Source organism: Corvus kubaryi, unplaced genomic scaffold (genome assembly GCF_017639235.1).
Source record: "Corvus kubaryi isolate FWS band 111438036 unplaced genomic scaffold, C.kubaryi_AGA036_p1.0 37387, whole genome shotgun sequence".
In the NCBI taxonomy this organism is placed as follows: Eukaryota; Metazoa; Chordata; class Aves; order Passeriformes; family Corvidae; genus Corvus; species Corvus kubaryi.
The window spans coordinates 14,691,025-14,718,070 of NW_024581129.1; the positions used below are offsets into that span (position 1 = coordinate 14,691,025).

Below are 27,046 nucleotides of genomic sequence, written 5' to 3' on the forward strand. Positions count from 1 at the left end.
TGGGAGATGGTTGAGGTGATGCTCCTCCAGCTCTGGGTGTTCCTGTGTTTCAGAGAGGGGTTCCTTGTTTCCCCATGGGCCTGCCCATGTGGTGTGTTCAGTGTGAGGGGGCAGGACGGGGGACAGTCCTCTGCAGCACAGCACAATCCAAGCAGGAGCCCAAGCTGTGCCTGGGAATGACGGGTCCTTGCAGCCACTCCTTCCCTCCTCGCACCAGAGTAGTCACTCCCTTGAATTCCATTCCTTTCTCCTTTCCCCTGTCCCAGCTGAGTGCATGGCTGTGACAAAGTCCCCACACTGCAGCAAGCCCCTGCCAAGGTCACCCCTCTGCCAGGATTGCCCCTCTCACTCTGCCTCCCACCTCTTGCCACAGTTCCCACCAGTCTGGGCGCTGTTTGGTTCCCACCATCCCACCAAAGACAAGAGAAATCCCTTCAATGAGCGAGCCATAAACAGGGCTTTGGCTGGCCCTGTGGGGCAGCAGGACTCAGACCCAGAGGCTAAGAGATATAAAATAGAGGAGATTCCTGCCCATCATCCTCATGTCCACCTCCACTGCTTTGGATCCAATGGACTGTAGTACAGGAATTAGGCTTTTCTCTCCTCCTGGAGATCCACAGGTTCCCCCTCTCCCCTTCCCCTACTCCACTCACCAGGCTGTGCCCTGGGGTGGGTGTTTCTCCACAGGCTTTACCCTCCAAGCCCCTTTACCCTGGGAATGCAGTGGCCAGGAGTGGCAGTGGCTGCAGGAGGACATCTGCTCTTTGGGTTTGCTTTAGCTGCTCTTTTGTTTCCTCCATCTGTGCTCTCACTGGGCTGTTCAAGAGGTGGGAGAGGGCACAGAGGGGGCTCTGTTTGGCCCCTGCCAGTGGAGAAGCCAAACTGAGCAGCTGAGGGTGAGGATTCCATGGGACACAAACCCCTCACCAGAACAGGCCTTCCCAAAGGGATTCGCAGCATATGGCTCCAGGGCAGCCCATGAACCCTCAGGCTGTGGGAGAGGAGAGGGAGCCAGACTGAGACTACCGAAGAGGGGGCAGCCTCCCCATCCCAGAGCTCTGCCACCTCCCCCCTCCCTGTGAGGGTGGAGGGAAGGACTCTGGAGCAAGTCCAGGGAAGCCACAGGGATGCTCCAAGGGCTGGAGCCCCTCTGCTCTGCAGCCAGGCTGGGAGAGCTGGGGGTGTTCACCTGGAGAGGAGAAGGCTCCAGGGACACCTCAGAGCCCCTTGCAGGGCCTAAAGGGGCTCCAGGAGAGCTGGAGAGGGACTGGGGACAAGGGCTGGAGGGACAGGACACAGGGAATGGCTTCCCAGTGCCAGAGGGCAGGGCTGGATGGGATATTGGGAAGGAATTGTTCCCTGGGAGGGTGGGCAGGCCCTGGCACAGGGTGCCCGGAGCAGCTGTGGCTGCCCCTGGATCCCTGGCAGTGTCCAAGGCCAGGTTGGATGAGGCTTGGAGCAGCCTGGGACAGTGGAAGGTGTCCCTGCTCATGACAGGGGTGGCACTGGGTGGTCTGTGAAGTCCCTTCCAACCCAATCCATTCCGTGATTGTATAAAAGCATCGCTCCTCAATCCATCCCCTCTCCCTCTCCATCCATGAGTGACCTTGCCATGCTCTTCAGTCCTTCCCAGGGCTCTCTGGCAAGAGTGGCCACCAGGAACTCCCCGAGGAGCTGGGGTTGAGGGGCATCTGTGGTGCTCGCTGGGCTGGGGAACACGGGTCATTTAAATGGGATTCATTGGAAGCAGCCAGGCTGGCAACAGCGAAGGTGAAATGCCCAGCTCTGGAGAGATTAGCAGGATGCTTTGTTCAGCACAGGGATTTGTCAGCAATGACAGCAGCGAGAGCATCCTCCACATTGGGAATCCCCTGGGATTCCCAATTGGGAATCCCCTGGGACTGGTTTTGGGAGTGGCTCCTCAGGGATGTCAGACCAGTGCCAAGGGATTCCAGTGGACAACGTCCCGGAGTGGGTATGGCAGCCCTTCCTGGCTACAGGCTCGGCCTGGCATCCACAGCCCCGCGGCCATCCCCATTCCCTGGGGACATGCTGGATGTCACCATGGCCGCCCCCTGCGCCACCGACAATGGGGTGCACACACCTCCCACCCCCAGAACCTGCACCTGGATGCCCCCCCTAAAATGGACGCTCACCCACCTGGATGCCCCCAAATCGTGGGTGCCCCTCTTCCTGGACTCTCACCCCACATCTGGATTACCCCTCCTCGTGGAGGACACCTATACTCCCTCCCTCTTTTCCACATACCCACCCACCTGGACACGTCTCACACCTGCATGCCCCCAGATCCTGGGTGCCGCCTCTTCTTGGATGCCCCACACATCTGGATGGCCCCCCATCTACGTGCCCCTCCCACCTGGATGCCCAGCTCATACCTGGGTGCCCGGCCTTCCTGGATAACATCTGAGTGCCCCTCACACCCGGATATTCCCCAGTACCGAGTTCCCAGTCCCGGGTTCCCAGTCCCGGGTTCCCAATCCCGGGTGCCTCTCCCCCCGTCGGGTGCTCCCCCCGCCCGACTCACTATCCCATCATGCCCCGCTTCCCGCAAGGCACGCAGGGAGCTGTAGTCCGCAGCCGTCCAGCCTTCCGCTGGCCCCGCCCCCGAACGCTGATGGGCGCGTCGGGGCGGGTCGTTTTTGATTGACGTGTTGCTAAGCCTATGGAAACGGCGAGTTTGTGGAGTAGGCGGGGCCATTCCTGACTGACGCACGGCTCAGCCTATGGGAGCGGCGAGAACGAGGCCGAGGCACCGCCTGGGCCCGGGCGGACGCGGCGGGTCCGTGAGGCGGGGGCGGTCCGGCGCGGCTGAGGTGGGTGGTGGGACCGGAGCTGGGGCTGACCCAGCGCGGTGCTGCGGCCCGGTGGGGCGGGGCGGGGCGGGCTCGGGCCGCGGGGCCCCGTGGGGCGGCGGCGCTTTGTGCGGGTGGGGGGCGGAGCGGGGCCGTGTCAGCGGCGGGGGCGCTGCGGGGCCGGGCCGGGCCAGGCCCTTCCTCCGCCTCCTCCTCCTCCTCCTCCTCCTCCGCCGCAGGTCCCAGCGCGGCCCCGGCGGAAGATGCGCGGCCGGTGGTGAGCGGCGGCGGGGCAGAGGCCGCAGCCCGAGGCTGGCAGGCGGAGGATGCGGGCCGGGCCGCCCCGCCGATGAGAGGCAGGATGGGCACCCAGGGCAGCCCGGTGAAGAGCTACGATTACCTGCTCAAGTTCCTGCTGGTGGGCGACAGCGACGTGGGGAAGGGGGAGATCCTGGAGAGCCTGCAGGACGGCGCCTCCGAGTCCCCCTACGCCTACAGCAACGGTAAGGGGGGCTGGGGGGGAACCGGGCCGCAGGACCCCCATCGCTGTCACACCCCTGTCGCTGTCACCTCCCCCCGCCGTTGCTGTCACCCGCATCCCGCGGAGACCCGCGAGGGCCGTACCCCAGCACCGAGCTGGCAGGCAGGGAGGGGTTGTTTTGCTTTTTCCTTTGTTTTTTTTTTTGTTTTTTTTTCCATTAACTGGGAGCGCAGCGCGTGGCAGGCAGCTCAGAGGCCTCCTCAGCTCCTTGAAATGCCCCAAATCTAGAGGAGAATGTGGGTAGAGGGGCTGGTGTCTGATGTAATCCCTGGATGCGCAGCCGGACCCTTCCCAAGTGGTGCCGCTCGCAGGGCAGGGCTGCCCTCCCTCTCCCCGGCTGCCACAAGGACCGAGCCGTTCCCAGAGGAAGCAGGGGCTGTAACAAAAGAACTGGAGCCTGATTCCCAGCCCGGAGCCGCTCTGGCTCGGTGGCTGTACCGGGAGCGGCCGGGTTGGCTGATCCACCTCCTGCCGGCGTCGAGGTTCCTAATGGAGCCCCTGACAGACCATTAACTACGGTATCACAAGACCGTAATTAAGAGCCAAGGAGTGGCGCGGTGCATTTCCTGCAGTTACAGTGTAGCACGGCCTGGCGGGGTGTGGGTCCTGCTGTGGGTTTCAATCTGTCATCCTTCCCCCTCCTCCGTGCACAATAACCTCCCCAAGGGCTCAGACCCTCCCTGCATCATCACTGCAGCCCAGGGCAGGAGCAGGTGGTGCCGAGTTTTGCCTGTATGAGGAAATCAGGAACTCCTTGGTGCTCCGTGCTGGCCAAATTCGGAGCATGCAGAGCGGTACGGCCCCGACCGCCCTCGGTCCTTGGAGCCACCAGCAGCTCTCCAGGAGCTGATGCAAGTGCGCACCTGCTCCACGGAGATTTACGGGGAGGTAGTGACTCAGAAGTGGAGCTGCCTCTGAAATGGGAGCAGCACTTCGGGAAGGAGAAGCCTTTGGTATCGTTCATCTCCTCGGGTGTCTGGCTGAGCTGGTGTGGTTTGCCTTCGAGGAGGTGCTGGGCGCTTTAGAGCTTCCCTGAAGAGAGTTTGTGTTTCTGGAGAACCTGCCTCACCTGGGAGCTGTGGAACTGCTCCGAGGGGTTGGTGTTTACTATGCGGAGTGTAACGGGGTGGTTGTTTTAAGTGAGTGTTACAGTTGGAATTGTCTCCTGACTGAAGTGGGCTTGAAGCAGACAGGGTAGGAGTAAAGAGTGAGTAAAGTGGGGTCTTTGGTATAGGCATGAAACCCAAAGAACTGGGATTTTGGCTATGGCTATAGTCCCTTTGTCTCAGAACCCACTGTTTTGTAGCAACTAAATACCAGCATCTTTTTGTTGGAAAAAGAAATCTCAGTGAATAATTTCAGAACCTTCCCTTGTCCTCTGTGGGCAATTTAGCCCATTCCTAATTAGAGAATTAGGTCACACACTGTTGTTTCACAGTAATATATGCTCTGATAGTTTCTCCTTCTGTTGATTCTGGGAAGCGATGCACCTTTAGGATAATCAGCTGGAGTGGCTTTGATATCCAAGTGAATCTGATCCTGCTGATGCTGCTGACAGCCTTGGCAGTGGAACTCCCTGTGTCTCTGGCACAGCTGGGACGTGCTGACAGGGCGTGCTGCTCCCCTGCCCTGACAGACACCATCCCCTGAGCAAAGGCTGTTGGATTTTGGGAACAGCTTGAGCCTGGCATTCTCTTTGACACGTACCTAATGCCATCCCAGAACAGCAATGCTGGAATGTTATATGGAGCTTCTGTTTGTAAATCTGCTTGTAAGCACATTGTCCTCTTCCTCATCCCCTCCCAGATCCCACGTCCCAATTTAAAATGAGTGTTGTATCATCTACCACTATTTTGGTCAGTCCAGAACGCACAACTTGCTTGTGCTGGTGTGTGCTTTGGGCTGCTCTTGTGGTGGGGACATCTCGTGTGGAGCTCAGGTCCCTGACCTTGGCAGGGAGGGGAGGGAGCCATTTGCCTTCTCTGTCTGGTTGGGATCTGCTGTTTTACTCTATTGTGTGGAAACAGTTGTAAGCAGCCAGGTTTTGTGATGCAGCATGGAATGGATTGTCCTTCCAGCTCAGGGAAGGCACACCCTAAGAAGTGAAGCTCTGTAAATGTAGCTCTGTATTTTTGCTGCTCTTACCCAGCCTGTAGAAAAGGGATCGAGGGATTCCTCTCTTCTCCATGGGCATCTGGGTGTTGGATCTGCACACAGCTGAGAGATGAAAAGCCCTTTTTCTGTTGGCTTTTAGGTGCTGTAAGCAGCCTGTGCCTGCCTGTGTCCGGTATCCAAGAGCCTTGGATGCAGCGGGAGCTGTGTCTGTCATACAGCACCATAGGTGCTTCTGTCCATCCTTTTTCAGGATCCCTGAACAGAAGTGTCACTTCTCAGCACCGCCTTGGAGCTTGGCACCTCGTTCTAAATCGGGCACATCTTAAATTAGCCCCTGCAGTTCCTGTGGTGCATAGCAAGGCCTCAGCAATGTCCTTTCTTTAAACTGCTGGCAGAATAAACCTGCTCTGTGGGAGCAGAGGTGGTTGTTACTCCTGTTGCAGGAGGAGGTGTGAGGGATGCCCTGACCATTGCTGCGCCAAGCTGTGAGGGCCCTGAGTATGGAACTTTTAGTGACATTAAGGTGGCATTTTGAGGAGGAATTGGAGATCCAGTTGTCACTTGTGTGTTTCTTGCTAGGCTCGTGCTGGAGCTATCAGCATGGAGTGTATCAGTCTCCAGTAGCATCGGCCAAGCACACTCCCTGTGAGGAACAGGGAGTGTTGTTTTTGTCCTGTGGCTGGGTATTGTAACTGATTTGGACTTAGCTTTTGGGTTTTTTTGGCCATCCACAGAAGACCCTGAATTAAGCCTTCCTACTAGTGTTTTGATGGGGAGAACATTAATGCTCTTCTGGGCTTCCAGTGTTGTCCTTCTTCCCAGCTTTCACCCTCCCTTTCCCAAATCTGTAGTTGTGGAGGCAGGATGCTGTTTTTAGAGCCTCACTGCTGCTCTGGACAGCTGGAGGATCTCACCTGGGAACCAAAAAATCCTGCATTTCCCCTGAGTGCCCTCTGCTGCCAGCACTGGCTCCTTCTCCCCAGGTGCAGGGAGGGGCTGCTCTGGCTCCTGTGCCATGAGCCAAGGGGTTACACCAGACTCGGAGTGAAACTGTGCTTTACTTGTGGATATGAGTCCTCTACACAGATCACTTTTCACTTTGGTCTTTAAACAGCTCACTTGGGGTCTGTCCTCACCCATCCCCAAGTACTGAGGCAGGACAGAAATGTCTGTGGTCACAGGGTGGTTTGGGACATGAGATGTGGTGGAGCTGCATGTGAAAGTAGGGGTGGTGTGCGTGCCCAGCATAAGGGGCACGAGGCTGCTCCTCACCTGAGGGACCCATGGCTTTGTCACCACCGTGTCACACATCCACTCTCGAATAGCTGGTTATTCATGTGCTGAAATGATCTCACCCGGCTGGTTTGTTGGCTTGCTGGAGCAGCCAGCCCTGAGCCCCAGGTGAGTCAGGGCAGCGCTCTGTGCTCGGCAGGCACGAGGGCCAGCGCTGCCGTGTGAGGCAGTGACGGTGCCCAGGAAAGGGCCAGGGCTGGGCTCACCACGCAGACATGAGGGTGATGTGCTCCCTCCTCACATGATGGAGGGCTTTTTCTGCGGCTGCCTTCCCCCTCACCTGCTGCTGTTCCCACAGGAAAGCAGAAATGTGTGTTAGGGAGAGAGCAGAGCGTGTTTTGGAGCAGATGGCTTTGACTGGAAAGGGGGTGGATTTTTATTTTTATTTTCCCTGTCCTCAGCTTGTATTAAAAAAGTGATGAGGATGCAGCCAATGTCCTCACTCTGATCTTGCAATGAGCACACGGAAGCTGAAATGAGAGCCCTGCTCTGCACAGGAGCAGTGCTGGCACCAGCCCTAATGCACTGAGCCCCAGCACCTTCTTTCAACCCTGTCCCTTGGCTGAGTTTTAGTACCTTTATTCGAGCACCATCCTTAGGTGCTCTGGTACCCCACTGCTACCCAGACCCAAGGCAATGTTAGGGAAAAGGCACCTGAAGTGCTCAATGCAATAGCTACCGACAGATTTTGTGGTTCAGGTGAAAACTGGATCTTTCCCAGTAGCTCTTCCCCCATAGCAGAAGTGCAGGAATTCAGGTCCTGGGCAGCAGGAGCAGCAAGCCCACCAGGGCTGGGGTTCCATGCAGGAGCAAGGGCTGGGGCAATGCAGCTGCCTGCCCTTTTCCTGGCCAGGAGGAACGGGAGAGGCAGCTGAAGACACTGCCCAGCCCTTGGAGGTGGTTGGTCCCCTCCAGCCGCCACTGTTTGCCTGGGGACTGCTGTTAATTACCAGGTTGTTTATTTGAGTGTCTTTTCCCTCTGGTTGTTTTTCTGCAGCTGTCTGAATCTGGAGATCCCTGAGATGTCCCTTTCAAGTCTTCCTTTACAGCAATTCCTCTCCCTGTGACCCCTCAGGCACCAGTGCACAACCAGGAGCTCCCCGATAGGTCCATGCCAACCAGGAGCTCACCTGTCCCACAGCAGCGTGCACAGGGAGGGAGTGAAGAGACACTTTGTCTCATCCTCCTCGCTGCAGTGGAGGGCATGTGAGGAGATGTTTCCCAGTGCTTCTGCTCCTTGCCTGCTGAGTTTCCAAGACTGACCATGGAGATGGTCTCTTGCTTCTGATCCGCGGCCGTTGTGTTGCTGCTGTGTTTGGCTGGAGGTCCTGCTGCACTGGTTCACTTTTCACAGCCTTAAAAAGTGTGTGGCTGAGCAGCTCTGCTCTAAACCTGAACTCGTGTAAGCACAGGACCTCTCCTGATACTGGCTTACCCTCCTGAGCAGACAAGAATTGCTGGGTGACCCCGTGTGCAGTAAAACCTCAGACAGGGCCGGCACCAATGTAGTGGCACCTTCTGGGTATAGACATGAGAGCTGCAGGTGTTGAGCCCAGGCTTCAGATGGCAGCTGAGTGCTCATCCTGGTGCTGCTGCACTGCCAGGGCTCTCTTTGGCATCAGCAGGGAGGGAAGCCTTGATTCTGGGGCTGCTTTGCTGCCTCCTCCTCCCTCAGCTGGCCCAGTCCCACCAGGCATGTCCTGCTGTGCTGGAGCAGCGCTGTCCCCGTCGATGGCAGACAGGAGCTGGCCAGGCTGCCCCACTGCTTCAGCTGCTGCACATCAGTGGAAACTGCTCTTTGTTTTCTGGCAGGACTGTTCTTTGGAATAATGTTTTAGTTCGAGGCTTTAGCACTCTGATGCAAGGAGGATTGAGGCAAAGTGTTCCAAGTGCAGCCCAGCCATCACGTTCCTGTAGTGGCTGCACAGCTGATGTGCAGGAAATGTTTGAGCTGGACTGTGCTGGTTGTGCTGCTGGAAATCTCTTCGGATGGCTTGCAGAGTGCAGAGTGGTTGTTGCAGCAATTCCTGCTGTCTGCCAGCGCTTGCATCAGTGTCCTTCAGGGATGTTCACTTCCCTGTCATTAGAGATGCAAAGCTGATCTCATCAGGGCAGGCAACTCAGAAACAGCTCCAGCATCTCTTATTTCTCCATTATTTTCTACATAACCTTTGTGTGAAAAATAGTTCCAAAGATACAGTGCTGAACCTCCAGCTCTGCTTGTTGTGGGACTAACCAGCTGCAGTTTAAACTTAAATCCCAAAACAAAGCCAACAACAAAAAAATCCCCATCAAGCCAAAACCCAGCCCCCAAACTGAGTCCCTGGCAGGTTTGGTGACTCTCTTTAGTCAGGATTAGGGGTGCAGAACAGCGTAGGTTGTTATTGTGCAGAACTTTTGAGGAGGGTTGGGGTTTTATAAAGCTGAGAACCTACTCTGCAAAGTTCTGGATTGCACTGCGGAGTTCTCAGCACCTCTAATCTCTCTATAAAAGCTGTGTTTTTATGGCTGTTAACATGTTCCAGAGCCCTGAGTGCACAAAGGTGATGTGAGCCAAGCAGTACAAAGCTGAAATGGGTGGAATGTTCTTCTAATAACTGGGATTAAAGGTTTCTCTGTGTTTTTTGTTTGTAAAAAGCAGGCAGGTTTTGTTCTCCCCAGATTCCACACCAACATTGTCCACACCTCTCCTGGTGTGGGGGTTTTTGGTTGGTTCGGTATTTAAGCTGCATAGGAAAGACCATGGAAAATGGTCTCCTCCTCCTCCTTCAGCTTTTGTTTCCAGCTGTTCCCTGGCATATTTTCCTCTGCAGCCTCGCTGTCTTGGAACAGCAGAGCATCTTTCCATTGCACTTGAGAATAGCTATGCTCTGAGCTGAGGCTTTGAGCTGTGGTTTTATAACCTTGCTGGTTCAAATCTGGTTTTCTTTCCCTTTGCCCCTTGCTGTCCTCTGGCACTCCAGCTCGAGCTTTACAGGAGCATTATGTCATATCAATTCCTGTGTGATTGCAGGCACTGGAGGAGGAGGGAAGCTCCAATATGAAAACCTTCAGCTTTGTTTTGCTAAAGGCTTTGCTGTAAGGTGAGACTCACCTGAAAGAAAATTACCCTGGGGCACAGAGGGTGGTGGCTCAAGGCAAGAAACCTCCATCAAAGAGTCTGTTTGCTTCTGTAAAAGTTGTAGTAAATAGTAAGGTTGCAACATAGCTCGGAGATTGTTTGTTCCTCAGAGATAGTTTGTTCCTACAGAGCTTCTATTTGCTGAAAGTATTTTTACGTAGCCACAGCTTTTTAGATTTTCTTCCTCTTTTCTATCTCGTCTTTGTTTCATTTCCATCAGCCCATCCTAGACATTGCTAGATCATTTTACAACTTTGACACCTCTTCTCCTATAGATACAACACCTGAAATTCTTAATACCTTGTATGTTCTGTGCAGTATTGGGCATTGAATTGGGACAAAAATCCTCGTGCAATTCAAACATAATATTTGCTGGTTAAACCGTCAGTGGTTAAGGAGGAGACAGGCAGAAAGGGGACACTGAAAGGCTGTACTTAAATGGCAGTTTAACAGAAGGTTCTGAGCATCTTTCGGGTAACCTTTTAAATAAAATGCAGGGTTTAAAAAAAAAAATCTTTTTTTAGGGATTTTAACTCGCTTTCAGCCCAGCTTCTGAGTTCCTGGGCCCATTTGAGGGTTTTATTGTACCACTTGCCTCTCTGTGTAGGTGATTGCCCCTGCTCCCTGCTCAGTCCTGGACACAGAAATTACCCTGCCTTGTTTTCTTCAGTGCAGCTGTAACAGCACCTGTAACAGGCCTTTTGCCCATGGTTCTGGAGTGGAGGCTGCGTGCGCTGGAGACAGAACTAGATGGAAAAAACCCCAACCGAACAGTGAACAAACAAAGAAAATGCAACAACACCCCCCCCCCCATCATTTTGCCCATCATTTACTTAATCTTAGATCCTCTCTTGTCCCAAGAGCTGTAATTTTTCTTACATTGTCAAACTGCCTGAGTAACTTGGTGGTAAAATCCATCCAGGAAACTGCAGGCATGTGCTCTGGCACAAGGAGGTGAAACTCTGCAGGGTAGATCTTACCTGAGAGCCTTACCTGTGCTGCTCACCCTGCCAGCAAATGTGTTTGCTGTGGAACACCTCTGTGGGTTGAGACACACTTGTGTTCTTGTAGGGCTCATCTGTATTAGAAGGCTTAAATTCAGAACTTTCTTCTATTTTAAAAATGTCAAATGCTGGCTTTTTCCTGGTGGCAGCAAAAGTTGTGCTCCAGAGAGGCTGCCAGGGTAGCTGGGGTGAGATCTTCGCCCTGTAGGTCAGGAGGGGATCTGAGAGGCTCCAATTTGGGCTTTGAAAACCTGGTTTCAGGCTGGTGAGAGCTGCTGTGAGGCAGCAGAGTTTGTACAGGTGTGCAGTGAGGTGCTTGCTGTGCCAACAGGCCCAGTCCATCCTTTAAGGACAAGGAGGGAGCACTGAGCACACCTGCCATGCACTGTAAGTCAGGTCCCTGGAGGTTTGTTGTTGTTGGAAACAGCCCATGGAAAGGTGAAACCAATGTTAGCAGCCATCCTGGTGCTTCCAGGATGGAGCAGCCCTTTCCTGGCACAGGGCTTGTTTTTTTTGGTGCAGCGAGACCAAATGCAGGAGCCTGAGAAATTCTTGGGGAGTGGAATTTCTGTAGCTGTTCCGGGAACTCTGCAGGTGTCTGCTTAACCTGTCTACACCCAGCTGAAGGGCTGCAGCTCTCTCAGGGTGTTTGGGTGTGGAGTGTTGGTCTGGAGATGCTGTTTTGTTGCTGGCAAAACCTGGAGATGCCAGCTGGGGTGTGGATGGGGATCCCAGGGATCAGAGGCAGCCTCTGCAGGATCCGTGAGCAGGTGTGCACCTGAGCCTGGCATGCACCGGTGTGGGGATGCCACCAGGGTCTGATGCTGCAGAGCAGCATTTCCCTGCACAGTGTCCACAGAAATGAAACTGTGAAGGGATAGGATATTGAAAGTATTTTGGACAAATACTTGGATTTTTTGAGTGTTGGGGATTTTTTTGTCTCCAAGCATATCTTGATGTTTGTACTGTCATCCAGCAACAATGCAGACTGTTATGGTGCCCTCTGATTTCCCTCACAGGCTGCCTTTGTTTCTGTGTGCAGCTGTGTAGTTTTTATGGAGATCTGAACTGCAAGGCATGAAGAAACTCTTTTGTTTGTTGTCGCTTCTGTGCATAAAATCATTCTTGATTTTCTTCTAAAGCACAAATCTACTTCACATCCCTGATTCCGGACTGACTTTGGACTGTTTCTGGGATTTCCCGGGTGTCTGCTGAAATTGTTGGAGCTTTAGGAACAGATTTGCTCCTGGCTTCAAATGCCGTTTTCTGATGCAATTGTCCCCCTTAAGCGTGCCCAGAACAGAGTTCCTCTATGTGAGGACCACGTAGCTGCTCAAACGCTGCTGGGTTTGGAGCAGGCAGTGGACAAGTGAAATCTGCAAATCCGGGCTTCTCAGAGGTCTCCAAATCAGTGTTTTGCTTTTGGCTGGTTACAAAACCAAACAAGCAATTATTTGCCGGAGATCCCCACCTACAAGCCCTCTCAGCTGGAGATGAAGATGCCTGGGAACTGATGTGAGCAGGCTTCCTGTGAAAGGCTTCCAGGCTAAATGGAAATCCCTCTCAGTTGAAATGAGGCATCTATGAATGGAAGATGGAGTATGTTTTTCAAGAGAAAATCTACAAATCTGGGTAACTACAGATAATTGCAAGGCGTTTGTTCTCTCTCTGTTTCTACATGTGTGTCAGTACGAGGTGCTTGGCAGCTCGTTGGATGTCTCCCAGAGCTGCCAAGCGCCGCGGCAGCTCCCCGGGGCTGGCAGAGCTCGCGGAGCCGAGCCGTGTGCGGAGCCCTGGGCTCTGCGTGGGGCTCAGCTCCTGCCCAAACCAGCTCCCGCTCATCTGCTGCACACCGAAATGATGGGGAACTCTGTTGCCTCCCAGGGAGCGGTGCAGCGAGGGTGGGCTGTGTGTGAGCTGCCGTGAGCAGGAAGTGATGAAGGCAGGAGCAGGGGGCGGGAGCGGTCCTGGTCTCCTGCACGCCCAGTGACAACCGAGACCTCTTGATCCTGTTCCCAAAGCTCAGCTATAGTGCGGGACAGGATCTCAGAGGTAGAATCACATGCTTGCTGACCTTCAGTCCCAGCTCTGCAGGCAGGAACTGGGCTGTTTTGCAATGATGCTGTTATAGAACTTCTATCACCCTGCTCAAAACAAAGTAGTAATACTGTGAGGCAAACCGTGACACTGAAAGGCACAGACCTGGGGCGAGTCCACCTGTGTTTGGTTGACCTCTGTTGTTGGTGATGATAATTTGTTTCTCTCTCTAAAGAGTAGGTAACTGAATGCATGACTCAAACTGATGAGCTCATGTGTTGTTTGGAAGGGATTTTTCCTGTGGCTCACAGCTCTGAGCTGACTAGTTAAATTGCTGCTGTTAATGTGCTGCTGTACACACTTTTTAAGGTTGGGTGACTTCATCAGTTGTTATTTGAATAGCTTGAATTCCCTTTTTTCATCTGTTATGTTGATGCCCTCATACCACATTTTTTCTGAACAATTTAGTATCACTTACAGATGACAGAGACAGTAACTACTTCGGTAAGTGCATAGTAGGAGCTGGGGTGGAAGATAATGCACCTGTGGTATCTTCTTACAGATATTGCTGCCTGTTTTTTAAGTACTCATGGAATGAGATGATCTCAAACCTGCATCTGTGGGTACATGCATAACCTGGATGCTGGCCCCAGCAGCTGCCTTCTGCCTGGGAGTGGGTTTGGTGTTGGATTAGTACATTTGGTTAAACCTGTTTGCTCTAAACATGCTTTCAGCAGCTCCTGGCCACCTGTGATTTCCGTGCCCGTTTGACGAGAGGTGAAGCAACAAGTCTTCCTCTATCAGCTTTTGCCCACAAACAAACAGTTCTGATAGGTGAATTCTGCCCTTTTACTCACAGGCTGGTGAGGGCTTGGAAAAAAACCCAAAACAACAAAACCCTAAATAAGACATTCTAAACCACATTTACAATGTGTCCTGGCTTTGTATTCTGCTCTTGGAGCAACTTGGTCCCTGGCCTCAGTCGCTGTAGGTGACGTTTCATGACCATCCCCACCCTAAGCGGTTCTTAAACAAAAAGGTACGGGATGTGGGGTGTGATGAGAGGGAGCAGTGAACGTGGTGTTGGGGGTGTAGTCACTGTTGTCTTGTGGAATGTGGTTCTGCCAGAAAATGGGTCCCAGGAGGCCAGTGCCCACTTTGGTGCAAGGGAGAGCAGGTGGAGAAGCCGGTGAGTTTGTCTGGCCCTGGCTGTGTGTCGGGATCGTGCTGCAGAGCTGCTCTGGAATAGCTCTGGGCCTCACCTTGTGTGATGCTTCCAGTACACCCCCAAAGCTGGGCACTGGAGAGGCTCTGCTGGAAACTCTGCCTGTGGGTAACACCCTGTGGGTGGGGGGCTGTTTCACCCTGAAATAACCTCCCCGGGAGGGTGTTGGTTCAGGGCTGCTCCCAGCTCCTCTGCCAATGTCTTTGCTGTCCAAACTGCTGCTGTGAGCCCCACGTGTGAGTGTGGTTTGCTTACAGAGGTCTTGTGGGCTTTGCCTTGGTTTTGGAGTGAGGTTTTTGCATGCTAGGGACTGGAAGTGGGAATGATGTTCTTATTCTGTAGCTGATCTGCCAGCAACCCTGGAGCTATTATGCCCACCTTTTGGTCTCAATTTTGTGACTTTCCAGCATTTCTCCTCCCTCCTTTCTCTTCCCTCCTCTTGGGCTTGTTGAGGATGGGACTTAGCTGCATGTTGCTGCTTCTGCCTTTTCTTCATACTCAGCAGGGATGGGGATGTCTGGCCACTGGCTGCTCTCCCCCCACAGTGGTTCCAGCTTTCAGGAGGATCTGGGCAGCCCCAGATGGGGCCTGCACACACAGGGGGAAGGCTTTCTATGCCCCAGCCGTGTCAGTCATGACTTGGAAAGGCATGAACCATCTTGGAAAAGGACTAGTAACATCTATGACACCCAGGGACTTGGTAGAATAAACAAATCGCCATTGGACACTGCTCAGCTATTGCTGGCATTTGGGGTAAATGAATTTCTGCACTTAAGCCTAAGCCTTAGGCTGGGCTTAGCAGAGCGCAGAAGGGCTCCAGTTCCAAAGTCTGTGGCACAGGCAGAGGGACAGCCTCTGCACTGTGTGCAGCACAGATTGATTGGTTTTTCCTTATTTGATCCAGCTGCAAGGTTGGCACAGGCCCTTTGGAGGGAGAGGGAGGGACCTTTCAGCAGCTCGTCTTGCACACACACCAGTAAGATGACAGCTAGTTTATGTGACAGCAAACATGCTGGTATGTTCCCAAAGGTGTGCCAGGGGACTGTGGCAGGGGGAGCCCAAGTGACACCCAGCCAGGCTCTGCCAGTCCTGCAGAAGGGCTCAGAGGAGGGGACACCCTGACTGGACTCCTCCTGGAGAGCCTGGCTAGAGGGGACAGGGCTCTCATGCATAGTTTATGTTCTCACAAAAACTCACAATTGCTGTGGTGTTCTGGCATCCACAGCGTTGTCTGAACTATTGATAAGGTTTAAAACCGAATTTACCCATCTCTGCTTAGTCACAGCTCCTGGAGTCCTTGCTGCTGAGAAGCTTCACCACAGCTTCATCCATAATGTTTTCCCTTTGCAAACATACAGTAGAGGATTTGCAGTCCATTGACCCACTCTAAAGTGTTCCTGGGTGCTTTTCTACCTTTGTGGCAGTGAGAACATGCATTTAAGACCAGCTGCACACTGGGTGATTGTGGCTTTGATCCTTCCCTGGGTAGTAAGGAAGGATTGTCACAACACGGGTTACAAATTCCTGGCTGGATACTCTTGGTGTTTGCCTGTTTTATAATCATGGCATGTCTTTAAATCTGTCAGCTCCTTGCTCTCAGAGCCCTGCATCCCTTTCTCCCAGGGCTCCTCTCTGGTGCCACACAGCACAGCCAGCCCTTCACAGCTGGTTACTCAAGTTCACTGTGAAACCTCAGCAAGTTAAATATTTGGTGTGCCTTCTCTATGTTTTCATTCCAGCCCTGTACTCTTCCCTCTTCCCAGCAGCCAGTAGTCAGTGTGGCACTGAACCTACAAACCTTTAGGGAGACCTTTAAGAGCCCGAGACCTTCTGCACTCAGCAGAGCTGATGACCTCTAAGCTAACAGAGGAGTCCGCGGGTGTTTGGGGGAAAATCCAACATTTTCAATTGGACATTTGTGGTGTGGTACAGCTTCAGCTGCACTAATGACAATCACAAACCAAAGTCCGTCACCAGGCTGGCTGGGTGAGGCCCTGTGGTGGCACAGTGAGTCTTTCTGGTGGCTTCTGAGCCGATTTTAAAATTTCTCAGTCGAGCAGAGCATTTCTGTAGGGCTGCAACAGACCAGGCACATCTCACCCTAAGCCCTCTTCTGAGTGCTCAGATGCCATCAGAGTTGCAGAGTGCAGCAACTCTGACTTAATTATGTCTGTAGATAAAAGAACAATCCACTGAATTGCAGCATTAGTCAGGTAACAAAAGTCCACTCAGTTTATCTTATTTCTTATTTATATCATGCATTGAATAAAGGCTTGGCCTTGGTTCATCATCACTGTACACCTCCAATTTTGCCTGTTGACCTTATGTATCACTTTGCAAGCAGGTTGATTATCTTCTTTTGAATTATAAATAAATGAAACCAAATTTAATTTTAAAAAGGAGGAAAAAAAGCTGAGGTTGCATTATACAGCACGTGTCTGTAAGCTGGGGGAGCTGAGTTTTAATGAAGTTAAAATAATGTGCACTGGGTTTTTTTGTGGGTGGACTAACAGAGTGAGGTGGATTCTGAACTCCCACAAGCAGAAACATTCATGTAAGAAATGAGGTGGCAAAAGCATCTTTGGCCAATCTAACTCATGCAAACTGGAAATGACTTCAAGTGACAAGGAGAGTCTCTCTCAGAAGGAAAGCAAGCTTGTCTTAAAACTGTATCAATGTTTCATTTGAGTACATTGATTTATTTTTACTAGTTTTTAGGGTTTTTTTCCTTTGGAAAGAGTTTTTTGAGCATCACCTGGAATGTCTTCTGCCCCAGATTTGTGAATAAATTATGTTCTTCTTAAAGATACTGCAGATGCAAACTGGAGATGGTGCTGGCAGCTTTTGGGGAAGGTCTCAGGAAAACCTGCTGATGACTTGGTAAATGTGGGATGAGTCCTGGCTGTACCTTTGTGATGTTTGTGTAGGTGCAGGAGTTGTTAGTTGGGGCTTGGATCATGAGAGCATCCCAAGGACACTTGATTTGGACCAATAACCTAAAATGCAGTGTTGGCTCTGGCATTACCCCGGGAGCTGGAATCACCTTCACCCCAGTACTAAGTGGGGATCCCCTTGGAAAGCTAAAGGAGGAGAAAGGCACATGCTGCTCTTAGGTTTTGCTCAAACCTGCCTTTTCAGGGGAGGTGCCCTTCTGGCCCCCACCCAGGCGTTAGGGCAGAGTCACCTGGTGAGTCTGCAACTGCAAACTCATCTCCTTTTCTTTGAAACAAAGACCCACACAAAGCCCAGAGGCCAACGTGTTTCAGTAGTAAATATTTATAAAGCCTTGTTCACTTGAGCTATTTAAAGCAATTTTCCTGAGAGATCAACCTCTTTAAAAGGAGAGCATGAAATGCACATCTCCCTTGTGTTTCTCCCTTTTCCAGTGTGACTTCCAGATCCCTGTACCTGCTTGGCTGCTGCCTCCTCCCTTGTGCTTCTGCTGCTCATGCAGGTGCAGGGCAGGGGCTTGGCAGAGTGGAGGTACACCTGTGTCCAAGCCATGAATTCCCAAGGAGAAAGTGAACAGCCTGATACAAAGTAGTATCCAGTGCTGTTAGAAAGTTACCATTTCTCTTGCAGGGGTTTTACTTTTCCTGTTCACATCAATTGTCATCTTTTGGGTAAAAGCTTTAAGTAAGCTCAGGTTGGGTGTGAGGTTTTCAGGTGGTATTGATGCAAAGTGTGTTGTGCTCTGCATGAGTAATTTGGAAAATATCAGAGTTTCCTATAACCCATCCTGTGGATTCCCATGGGAAAATGACTTGCTTTCTTAGGTTTTCCTTATAGCAGCTGGTGAAAGAAAGAAAGAAAGGTTTGGGATTCCCTGGAGCCTTGCCCAGGAGCATGAAACCCAGCTCCATGGAGGAGAATCGGGTGTCTGACATCAAGCTTGGTCAGATCCCTCTGCACAGTGCCCTGTGCCAGGTCAGCTCTCTGCTCCAGGAATGGGGTGGGATGGCATCAGTGTAAGCAGGAGTCTAAAGCGGGGCTGGAAAAATAACACAGGAATCGGCCTGAATGCTAAATCTGAGAGAACAGCCCCAACTTGTTCTTTGAGCCTCATTCACTTTGTTGCATCATGGTAATTGGTCCAGAAAAAGATCAGCTGATACAAAATAGGCTTTAAACAGGAGTGTTTCCCTTTTCCCCCAGCACCGCTGCCCCCGGGGCCGGGCAGGGCTGGGCTGGTTCTCTAGTCTGGGTGTGCTGCAGGAGCATCCCAGTGATGGGGTTGGCACCTCCCTGCCAGGGCAGTGGGATCAGAGCTGCTCCAGCAGAGCGTCCATCCCGAAATAAGCCATGATTGGCTGTAAATAGAGGTGGGGGAACCCTGTCACCTGCAGAAAGGAAGTTCTAAAAACTTCCCTTAACTTGTGTCTCAGCTGCCTGAAATGTAAAGGGAGAGGGGTAGCCGTGGTATGGCCATGGCCATGCACTGTCATACTGCCAGCAGCCTCAGTGCAGAGGTGGCATCTGGTGGCTGCTGTGACCCCCTGCCCCCAGATCCCTGGGACAAGGGGGGAGCCAAGGCTGAGCTTGAGCTGTAGGCTGGGCCTAGGAAAGAGAGCTCGGCTGCTCAGCTTCCTTGTGAGCTGTGAATGGAGGAGTGTCTTGGGCTGCAGCTCAGGACACGGTTGTTTGTTACTGGGACTGAAATACGAGGGGATAGTGCTGGTGTTCACCGCTGTGGCGAGTCCCGTGGTTTTGAGGGCACCTCTAACTGGTGCAGATTTTGTGGCACCAGTGAGCCGTGGGAGAGCTGTGCTTGTGAGCTGCAGCCTGCTCAGTGCTAACCAGCTAAAAGAACAGACCAAAACCAGGGAGTGCCTTTGAGCTGTCATGATGCAGAGTGTTTATGGAAAAGGGAAGCTGAAATTTTCTCCAAAACATTGCAGTTGTGCAGGTTTATGTTCTTCATTAATGAGCTTGTAGGCAGAGTTTGCTCCAAAACCTTTTATAAATTCAGTCCTAGTCTCAGTTTGGGTGTTTGCAAGTTAAAAAGTGCAGCACTTCCCTCAGCCCATTGCCAGATACCAGCTTGCTTTTAACTGGAGTGTGTGTGACCTCCTTGGGCCAGTGTATGTAACACCCAAAGACTGGTGTCCCTCTGCATTAAAGCACGTGGTGTAGTTTCAGATGAACATGGATTATTTAAAGCATTTCTCTGGTGACCAAGTCATGAGTTTTGAGGACAGGGAGCCCATGTTCCTCTGGGGGTGTAGGCTGGGCAGTAAGTGGGTGAGGAGCATAATGAAGACATCTGTGTATTTGACATTTCCATTAACAAGTTTCCTTCTCTTCCCAGTTCAGCTGAACCTCTGTCACTTTTAAAAGCTGTACTCAAGCAATTTGTTTCACCTCAGCAGTGGCATTTTTGGAAGTATGTGGCCTCTGTGCCCTGAAAACTGTCCCTGTACCCTCTCTGTGGTGCTTTCATGTGACTGCTCCACCTGTGCACTGCTGGCACTGAGGGTGATTAAGACTCACTGCTGACAGGGAGCTCGTGCCTTAGGAGGGGGCAGAGTCTCTGGGGATTTTGCATCTGAAACAGAGTAATGGGCTTAATTAGCCCCTTCCCTAAGAGCCCATCAGATCCTGGTCCAGGAACTGGCAGGGGAAGATGTCTGGATGCTCCCTTCTGGTAGCAGAGCAGCCTTACTCCCACTACTCTGCCATCCCTGGGGATGAGGGAGATTTATATCTCCCTGAAAATAAATACAGATCATTCACTTGTCTCTGGAGGAAGATAAAATGTAAACTGCCTATTTTCTGTGATAAAGCACTGGAAATAGTTGGAATTTAAGATCATTATCTTTATTGCTTTTTATAACACCCTGCGAAGGCTGAAATCTAATTTGTTTTTCACTAACAGGGAACTCCTGCGGATGACTCAGAAAAATCCATTTGCTTTATTGACAAACTTGTCTGTTTGGTTGTCAGGGCAGTGTTCTCCTTGCAGGAAAAGGGAAATGCAGGTCATAACACAACGGTGGGGTTTTAATAGAGATTCAAAGTTTGATATCTGTTGGCAAGAACAAGAACTAAAGTTGATGTAATCAGAGTGAAGTGACTCTGCTTTATTAAAAGGTTGTAAATTAGTTGATGCTTCAGTGGGTGTGCAGTAATGGTGCTCTGTGCTTTGTTTATGCAGCTTCACTACACTTGAAGCTTATTAACAAGCAGAGAAGCTGCTTTTCCTGGGCGCCTGGTGCCCCTTGGCTTTGGGAAGGAGGTGGGAGGTGCAGTTGTGCCTCCTCTGTGCCTGCAGGGAATGATGTGTTCGGCGTGGTTTGGCCTGGTGCTTGCAAGGGGAGTTGTTTTTTAAACCTCTCAGTCTGACTGTGAGGCAGGCTCCCAGTTTTAACAAATTTCTTGGGTATCTGAAGGTAGTGGACACCCCTTGTATGAGTGAGTTGTGTGCCAGCACAGCTGGGTGTTGTGGTTTGGGGGCTTTCTGCTACTCTCGTGCTGTGGCTCCATGAAAAGTAAAATCTGATGTCTGTGCTGCTTCTCAGCCCTTCACAAGGGAGGGGAGTGTGTCCTGCCTTACCTGGCCCTCTGTGATCCACACCCCAGAGCTGCTCAGAAGAAGAGACAGCAATCTTTGGACAGCCTTTCTGTAGCACTCATATCCCAAAATGTCCTGTGGCTGCAGGTAGTGGTGTTTGAGAGATGCTGGGACTGCAGGCTGATGCAGCAGAGATGTTTCTGAATTGTTTCTGTCTGTGGCTCACTCCCCAAAACTCTAATTTATCACTGCAATATGGGATAATGCTACAAATCACTGAATCTCAGAGAAACACGGAGTGATTTGGGTTAGAAGGAGCCCTAAAGCTCATCTTGTTCACCTCCCCCTGCCATGGCCAGGGACACCTTCCTAGGTTGCTCCAAGCCCCATCCAACCTTTCCTACAGCTCAAATTCTAAGAGGTTTAATCCCACGGTGGAGAAGTCAGAAGCAATGCAGGGGTTAACAGTGTTTTCAGGGAGGAGGGATAGAGCTCCACGAGAGCAATCTTTGCCATGGAGCAGAAGTGTGTGTCTGTCAGGTCTCTGTAGCCCTGCTTAAACAGGCAGCAGAGCAAGGAGGAGAAAACATCCCTTTAGTAAATGTGAAATGAGAGCTCTGTGTGAGCAGAGCAAGGCTCTTTGATGTCTCTGAAGATGTTCTCAGGGTTTGCTCAGCTTTTCATTGCTTTTCTTTCAGGAATTGACTACAAGACCACTACTATCTTGTTGGATGGCAGAAGGGTTAAGCTGGAACTCTGGTGAGTATTTCTGAGCCTTTCTAACCCAAACCCTGGGAGCTCAGGCCAGGTGAGCAGGGACACAGGGCTGGGGGGATGCTGTACATGGAGAGCATGGACTATCCCTGGGATGCTTGTTTTGGAAGCAATACTGGATTTTTGCTGAAATCCAAGGATGAGAAAACAAGAAACAAGAGAAGGAAGGTAGAAGAATAAAAAAGGTGAAGCCTTTAGTCCCTCAGCAGCTGGATATTTCTCGATGCCTTGAGTAGAAAACCAAGAGCTGTGAACAGACCTCACAGTGTCAGGTAAGGTGAACTCCTGGAGAGCAGGACTGACTGGAGTGACCAGACACTGGGACAGAGGTGGGAGAACACTGCATGGGAGGGGTAACCCCTGCCTTATCTGTCAGCACCAGAGGAGAGCTGGAGTCCTTCTGGCTGAGCTTTGTCTGAGGTCCAACTTGCTGAGGAGCTGACACAGCAGTCTGTGGAGATGAAAGAGGAAGGGTAGGACAGGACAGGATAGGTAAGGATGGGTAGTCTGTCCCTGCCCTGGTTTTCACACAGATCTAGTAGGGAATGACACAGGTCCTAAAATATGGAGTTAAATATCCCCTTACAAATGCTTGGGTCAAGTAACAGGAATATTAGTAACATGTGTGAATTATTAAATAGGAATGAACCCCATGTTCTCAGCCTCTGTGACTGACTCTAGCAATGTGTTGTTTGGTGGTTTAATTACACCCCTGCTCTCTGAAGCTGAATGTCCTCATTTTTCTTACAAAAAAAGAACAGAAGCAGCTAATTTATCTCTTCTAGCCTCCATGTTTATATGTGCCACTTGCATTCTTGTCTCTCTTGTGAGATGCCTATTTTAACATTTCAGCCCCAAGTGTGTAGTAACTTAGTGCTTCCCTCTTGAAACCATCTTTTTATACTGTAATTCTTGAGCTGGAGAACAGCACAGGAACTGAAAAGCTGATAACACTGATAGATGATGCCTCAGTGTAATCTTTTATCATTACTTACCCAGTATTTGATTGTCGAGGGAGAAGGACATGTAAGCACAGGCTGTTAGATTGATGTCCAGGATCGACAAAGCTTTAGATTGAAAAAATGACTGTCCTGCATGTGAGGTCAGCATGTTTTTCTTGGAGCTACAAATCTGGGGCTGAGGGATTCCTCAGCCTTCTCAGTGGCCATTAAAGTGTCTTTTATCCTGGCCCAGGGAATAGATTTGGCAAGTACCATAATGTGTCTCTGATTAGCCTGACACATTTCAGTATGTCCTGGTTACATCAGAGTTCTGGGCTCTGGCTTCTTGTCCCAGATGGGGACTGAGAGCTGCTGGTAATTTTGTCAAACTTAGTTACACCTTGTCCAGACAGGAGAAATGATAGTGACTGAAAAGTCCCTTATTGTCACAGTGGTCTAAAACACTGTACCCCAATCCTGTTCCTCAGCTTTCTGTAGGATATATAGAGCAGGTCTGTCAGGGATCTGGGGATAAAGAGAATTCCCTTTATTTTTGGTTAAAATGTGTTTGAAAAACAAGTGAAGCCTAGTGCAAGTCAATTCCTCCTCCTGTTAGTGGTCACATTTAGGTTGGCTGTTCTCCATGGCTGGGAGAGCTCTGCAGACTCATGACTTTGAACTCCTGTGGACTGAAGGGAGCTAGGCAGAAAATCCTTTGCCCAGGGGAGTACAATGACTTATACTCTCACACATCATGAGGTAGTGCTGCAGCAGAGTGGTTTGGGCTTGTACCTTCTCTGTGGGAAGCACAATGACAGCGACAACCTGTACTCAAAGGTAGTGATGTACCCACCAGTTCTTCCCCAGAAGAACCCACCTTGCCGAGCACTTTGGGTACCATGCACATCCTAAAGATCTGACAAGATCAACACAGATTTTTATTTTATTTCTTTATGACCAGTAGGAGATGTGCAGTATGGGAGTCGATTCTGCACATCTCACAGCTGTAACTTTTCTGTGTTTTAGGGACACCTCAGGGCAAGGAAGATTTTGCACCATTTTCAGATCCTACTCCAGGGGAGCCCAGGTAAGTGCTGCTCTCAGGGCTTTGATGGGACACGTTTGCTTTTCCTTTAGGCTGTAAAAGTCTTTCCTGCCATAGTAAAGAGCTCTGAAGAGGAATGTACTGATCACCAAATGGATCTCTGTAGATGAGAGGAGACACTTAATGTTGTCTTGTTGCCTGGGATTCTGTTCTTACGAAATGGTGGGAGAGAAGAGAGTGAATGGCAGACTTTGCTAAACTCCCACAGAAAAGGTCTGTGCAGACAATATTCAGTCTTAATTTCTGGAGCAGGGCTGAGAGGTTGGGGTTAGAGAGGATGAGGCAATTCTCGCTCTAGATCTGCCTTATCTTTAATGTGGGAACTCCTACTTTCTGAGGTTTCTCAGATTTGTTTAAATATGGCACTGGCTTTCCCAGTGGAGTTCTTCCAGTCTGTGTTGCTTTCGAGTCAGTTCCGAAAATAGGGGTGGCTCCTACTTGAGTGTTTGAGGCAGATTTGAAACTAGAGCAGCTCAACTGGAACGTAAAGTATGTGTGTTCCTGAAAACATGAGGCAGAGTGTTAGATTTTGAGCTTCTCCTTTGGGCCCTGCTCCAGAATAGCATCAAGATCCTCAACAGCACAAAAATCTTGTGGTCCTCTGGAAAATTGCTGTTTAATAGTGCTTTCTCACAGTTCTGCTGCTGTCCTTTTAGTAGACATGGCAGGGTCCCTCCAGGATAAAGTTTCCCTAAGTTAAATGAGTTACTTTATTCTCCTTATCGTTTCCAAATTGGAAAACTTTGGAGAAAATTCCTCCTCTCTAAGACGCTAACAGTCAGAAGCTGTATATCAGTCTCCTGAGTATCCTGGGAGATTCCCAGCCTTTGGGAAACGTTGCTCTTCTGCTCAAGCTCTTACCACTCTTGGCTTTTTGCTCCTTGTATCTGTAGACCTTTGCTTTGCTAACTGGCAAAATCCGTGTTGTTCTCTTTCTCTGACTTCCTGCAAATTCACTTGTGCCATAGACATAGGAGCACCTCACCTGGGGTGTGCTATTGAGATCTCCCCCAGTGTCTTGTTTATTCATGTTAGTGCACATCTCTGGTGGTCTGGATGTTTTGAGGCAGTTCCTTTGAAGCAGAAGCCAATTTCCTGGTGCTTGCAGAAAAGTGCAAGGCAAGGAGAGTTGGAGTTCTGCAGTGGGAAAGTGCAGGATTCCCCGTTTGCATGCTCAGTCCCGTGTCTGAGTTTCTTTCAGTTTCTACATTTCATTTTCTTTCAGCCCTTTCTACATTTCAGAAAAATCTGGAACCCCAATCCCATAATCACAGGATGGTTTGCATTGGAAGGGACTTAAAGGCTCATCTCATTCCAACCCCCCTCCCATGTGCAGGGACACCTTCCACTATCCCAGTTTGCTCCAAGCCCCATCCAGCCTGGCCTTGAACACTTCCAGGGATCAGGAATCCACAACCTCCTCGTGGAACCTGTGGGCTTGAGGCCACATTGCCTCCCTCACCAGTTAGAAGTGAACAGAACTGGTCAGTGTGGTTTCCTGGTGACCACAGAACTCAGCTTTGGTCAGGCTTTTTCTAACACCTTGCTGTGTCAGATGCTCAGATCAAACTGGGAATAAAAAGCAGCAGCTGCTGTGTCCAGGAATGCCACCTGGGAGCTTTTAGCCCTGTGTGCAGCCACTGTGCACAGTGGTTACTCCCCTTGGTGTGACCTGGGAGCTCCTCAGAGCGGGTGCTGTGTCTTGGCACAGCTGCACCCTCAGAGCCTGAGCCCACGCACCAGAGCTCATACCTGCTGCTGCCACAGGGCAATCTGGGGCACAGGGCAAAGCTGAAATAAGCAATGATGAGAACGCTTGAATTGGATGGGGAGAGAGACACACATCTGTCTGGAACCTGCATGGAGCTGTGAGGCACTGGCACAGCACCTCCATGGGCTGCCTGCAGCCTGTTCTCCCTGGACACTACATTTGGGTGCCACAAGGTGTCATGTACCTGTCTGTCTGCAGTCTTGAAAGGGATTGATTTTCTCTTCCTTCCTCAAAATGAATCTCTTGACCTTCTTTGCTTTGGAGACAATGTCCTGCCCTTCAGCTGTATTTATCAGTATTACTGGAGGAGCTCTCACCTGAGCATCAGCAAGGTTTGCCTCATCCATCTCCCTGCCTACCCCTCCCAAGGAATGAGTCTGAGACAGTAAACCTCATCAGCCAGGCAAGGGGACCTTTAATGGGAATGCTTTATAGAATCGTGGAGTCACTAAGGTTGAAAAAGCCCTCTAAGATCAACGAGTCAAACCAGCAACCCAGCACTGCCAAGGCCCCAACTAAACCAGGTCTCTCAGCACCAAATTCTATGTGGGTTTTAACATCTCCAGGGATGGTGACTCCACCACTGCACTGAACAGCCCGTGCCAATGCCTGAACACCCTTTCAGTGAAGAAATTACCCCAAAATGCAATCTAAACCTCCTCTAGCACAACTTGAGGTTGTTTCCTCTCACCCTGTCACTTGTTACCTGGGAGAAGAGACCAATCCCCATGTGACTCCCACCTTCTTTCAGGAAGTTGTAGACGGCAATTCACTGCTGAATGCTGGGGAATGGAGCTCACTTGCACACAAAGTTGTAGCTCACAGCTTTGCCTCAAACCTGCCCTCTGCTCGTGCAACAAATGCCTTTTCCAAAGTGCTGTTGTGATGCCTTAATCCTGGTCTGCCCAAATAGTCAACCCTTAAAAGCAGCAAACCAGCCCTAAGGAACAAGCCTGCCTAGGAGGAGGAGAGGTAATTCCCAAGGGAAGTCCCTCTGTGCCCTTTGAAAGTGCCCAGGAGATGAGGACAGGGAAAGTGCCTCTTGAAAATGACTGGAGTCCTTGTACAGCCTTCTCCAGGTGGCTTGGAGTAAAACTCAGATTGTTTTCAGCAGCAAGTGGTTGGCTCCCATGTGATGTTCCAGTGAGATTCCTGTGTTAACAGGAATACAGATACCGTGTCTCTTAAATAACTCACCACAACTTTCAACGGAAGAAGAAAGTATCTCAATTTATACTCTGAATGGTTAACCAAAGCAAGAGGACTGTTTGTTTTGAATAACAAATGCCCATGTGACTGCAAGGATGGACTTCCAACACCTCCAGTTATTTTCAGTATGCAGAAGCTGACTACTTCTGGCATGGCCATAGCATAAACACAGCATAACCTGTGTGGTCTTGGTGGAGAAACACATCAGTGCTTCTGAGTTCTCTGATTTAGAATCATGGAATGGTTTGGGTTGGAAGCGACCTTAAAGCCCATCCCATTCCACCCCCTGCCATGGCAGGGACACCTTCCACTGTCCCAGGCTGCTCCAAGCCCCAATGTCCAGCCTGGCCTTGGACACTGCCAGGGACCCAGGGGCAGCCACAGCTGCTCTGGGCACCCTGTGCCAGGGCCTGCCCACCCTCCCAGGGAACAATTCCTTCCCAATATCCCATCCAGCCCTGCCCTCTGGCACTGGGAAGCCATTCCCCCTTGTCCTGTCATTTCATGCCCTTATCCAAAGTCCCTCTCCAGCTCTCCCGGAGCCCCTTTAGGCCCTGGAAGGGGCTCTGAAGTCTTCTGTTCTCCA

The 27,046-nt window shown here is 51.0% G+C and overlaps 1 protein-coding gene across 2 annotated transcripts in view; it reads left to right on the top strand.

Moving 5' to 3' along the window:
• Window positions 1-2,819: 2,819 nt before the first annotated feature.
• The window catches only part of RAB40C (RAB40C, member RAS oncogene family), a 36,354-nt gene continuing 12,127 nt past the window's right edge, over window positions 2,820-27,046 (top strand). The window contains exons 1-4 of one of the 2 annotated variants that reach the window (XM_042037073.1): window positions 2,820-2,834; window positions 3,053-3,316; window positions 21,359-21,419; window positions 23,402-23,462. In XM_042037073.1, the coding sequence (XP_041893007.1) occupies window positions 3,163-3,316; window positions 21,359-21,419; window positions 23,402-23,462 (276 nt within the window). In that variant the 5' untranslated portion in view covers window positions 2,820-2,834; window positions 3,053-3,162. Of the gene's footprint in view, window positions 2,835-2,998; window positions 3,317-21,358; window positions 21,420-23,401; window positions 23,463-27,046 lie in introns of those variants that run through there. The other variant, XM_042037072.1, reaches the window with a different exon arrangement.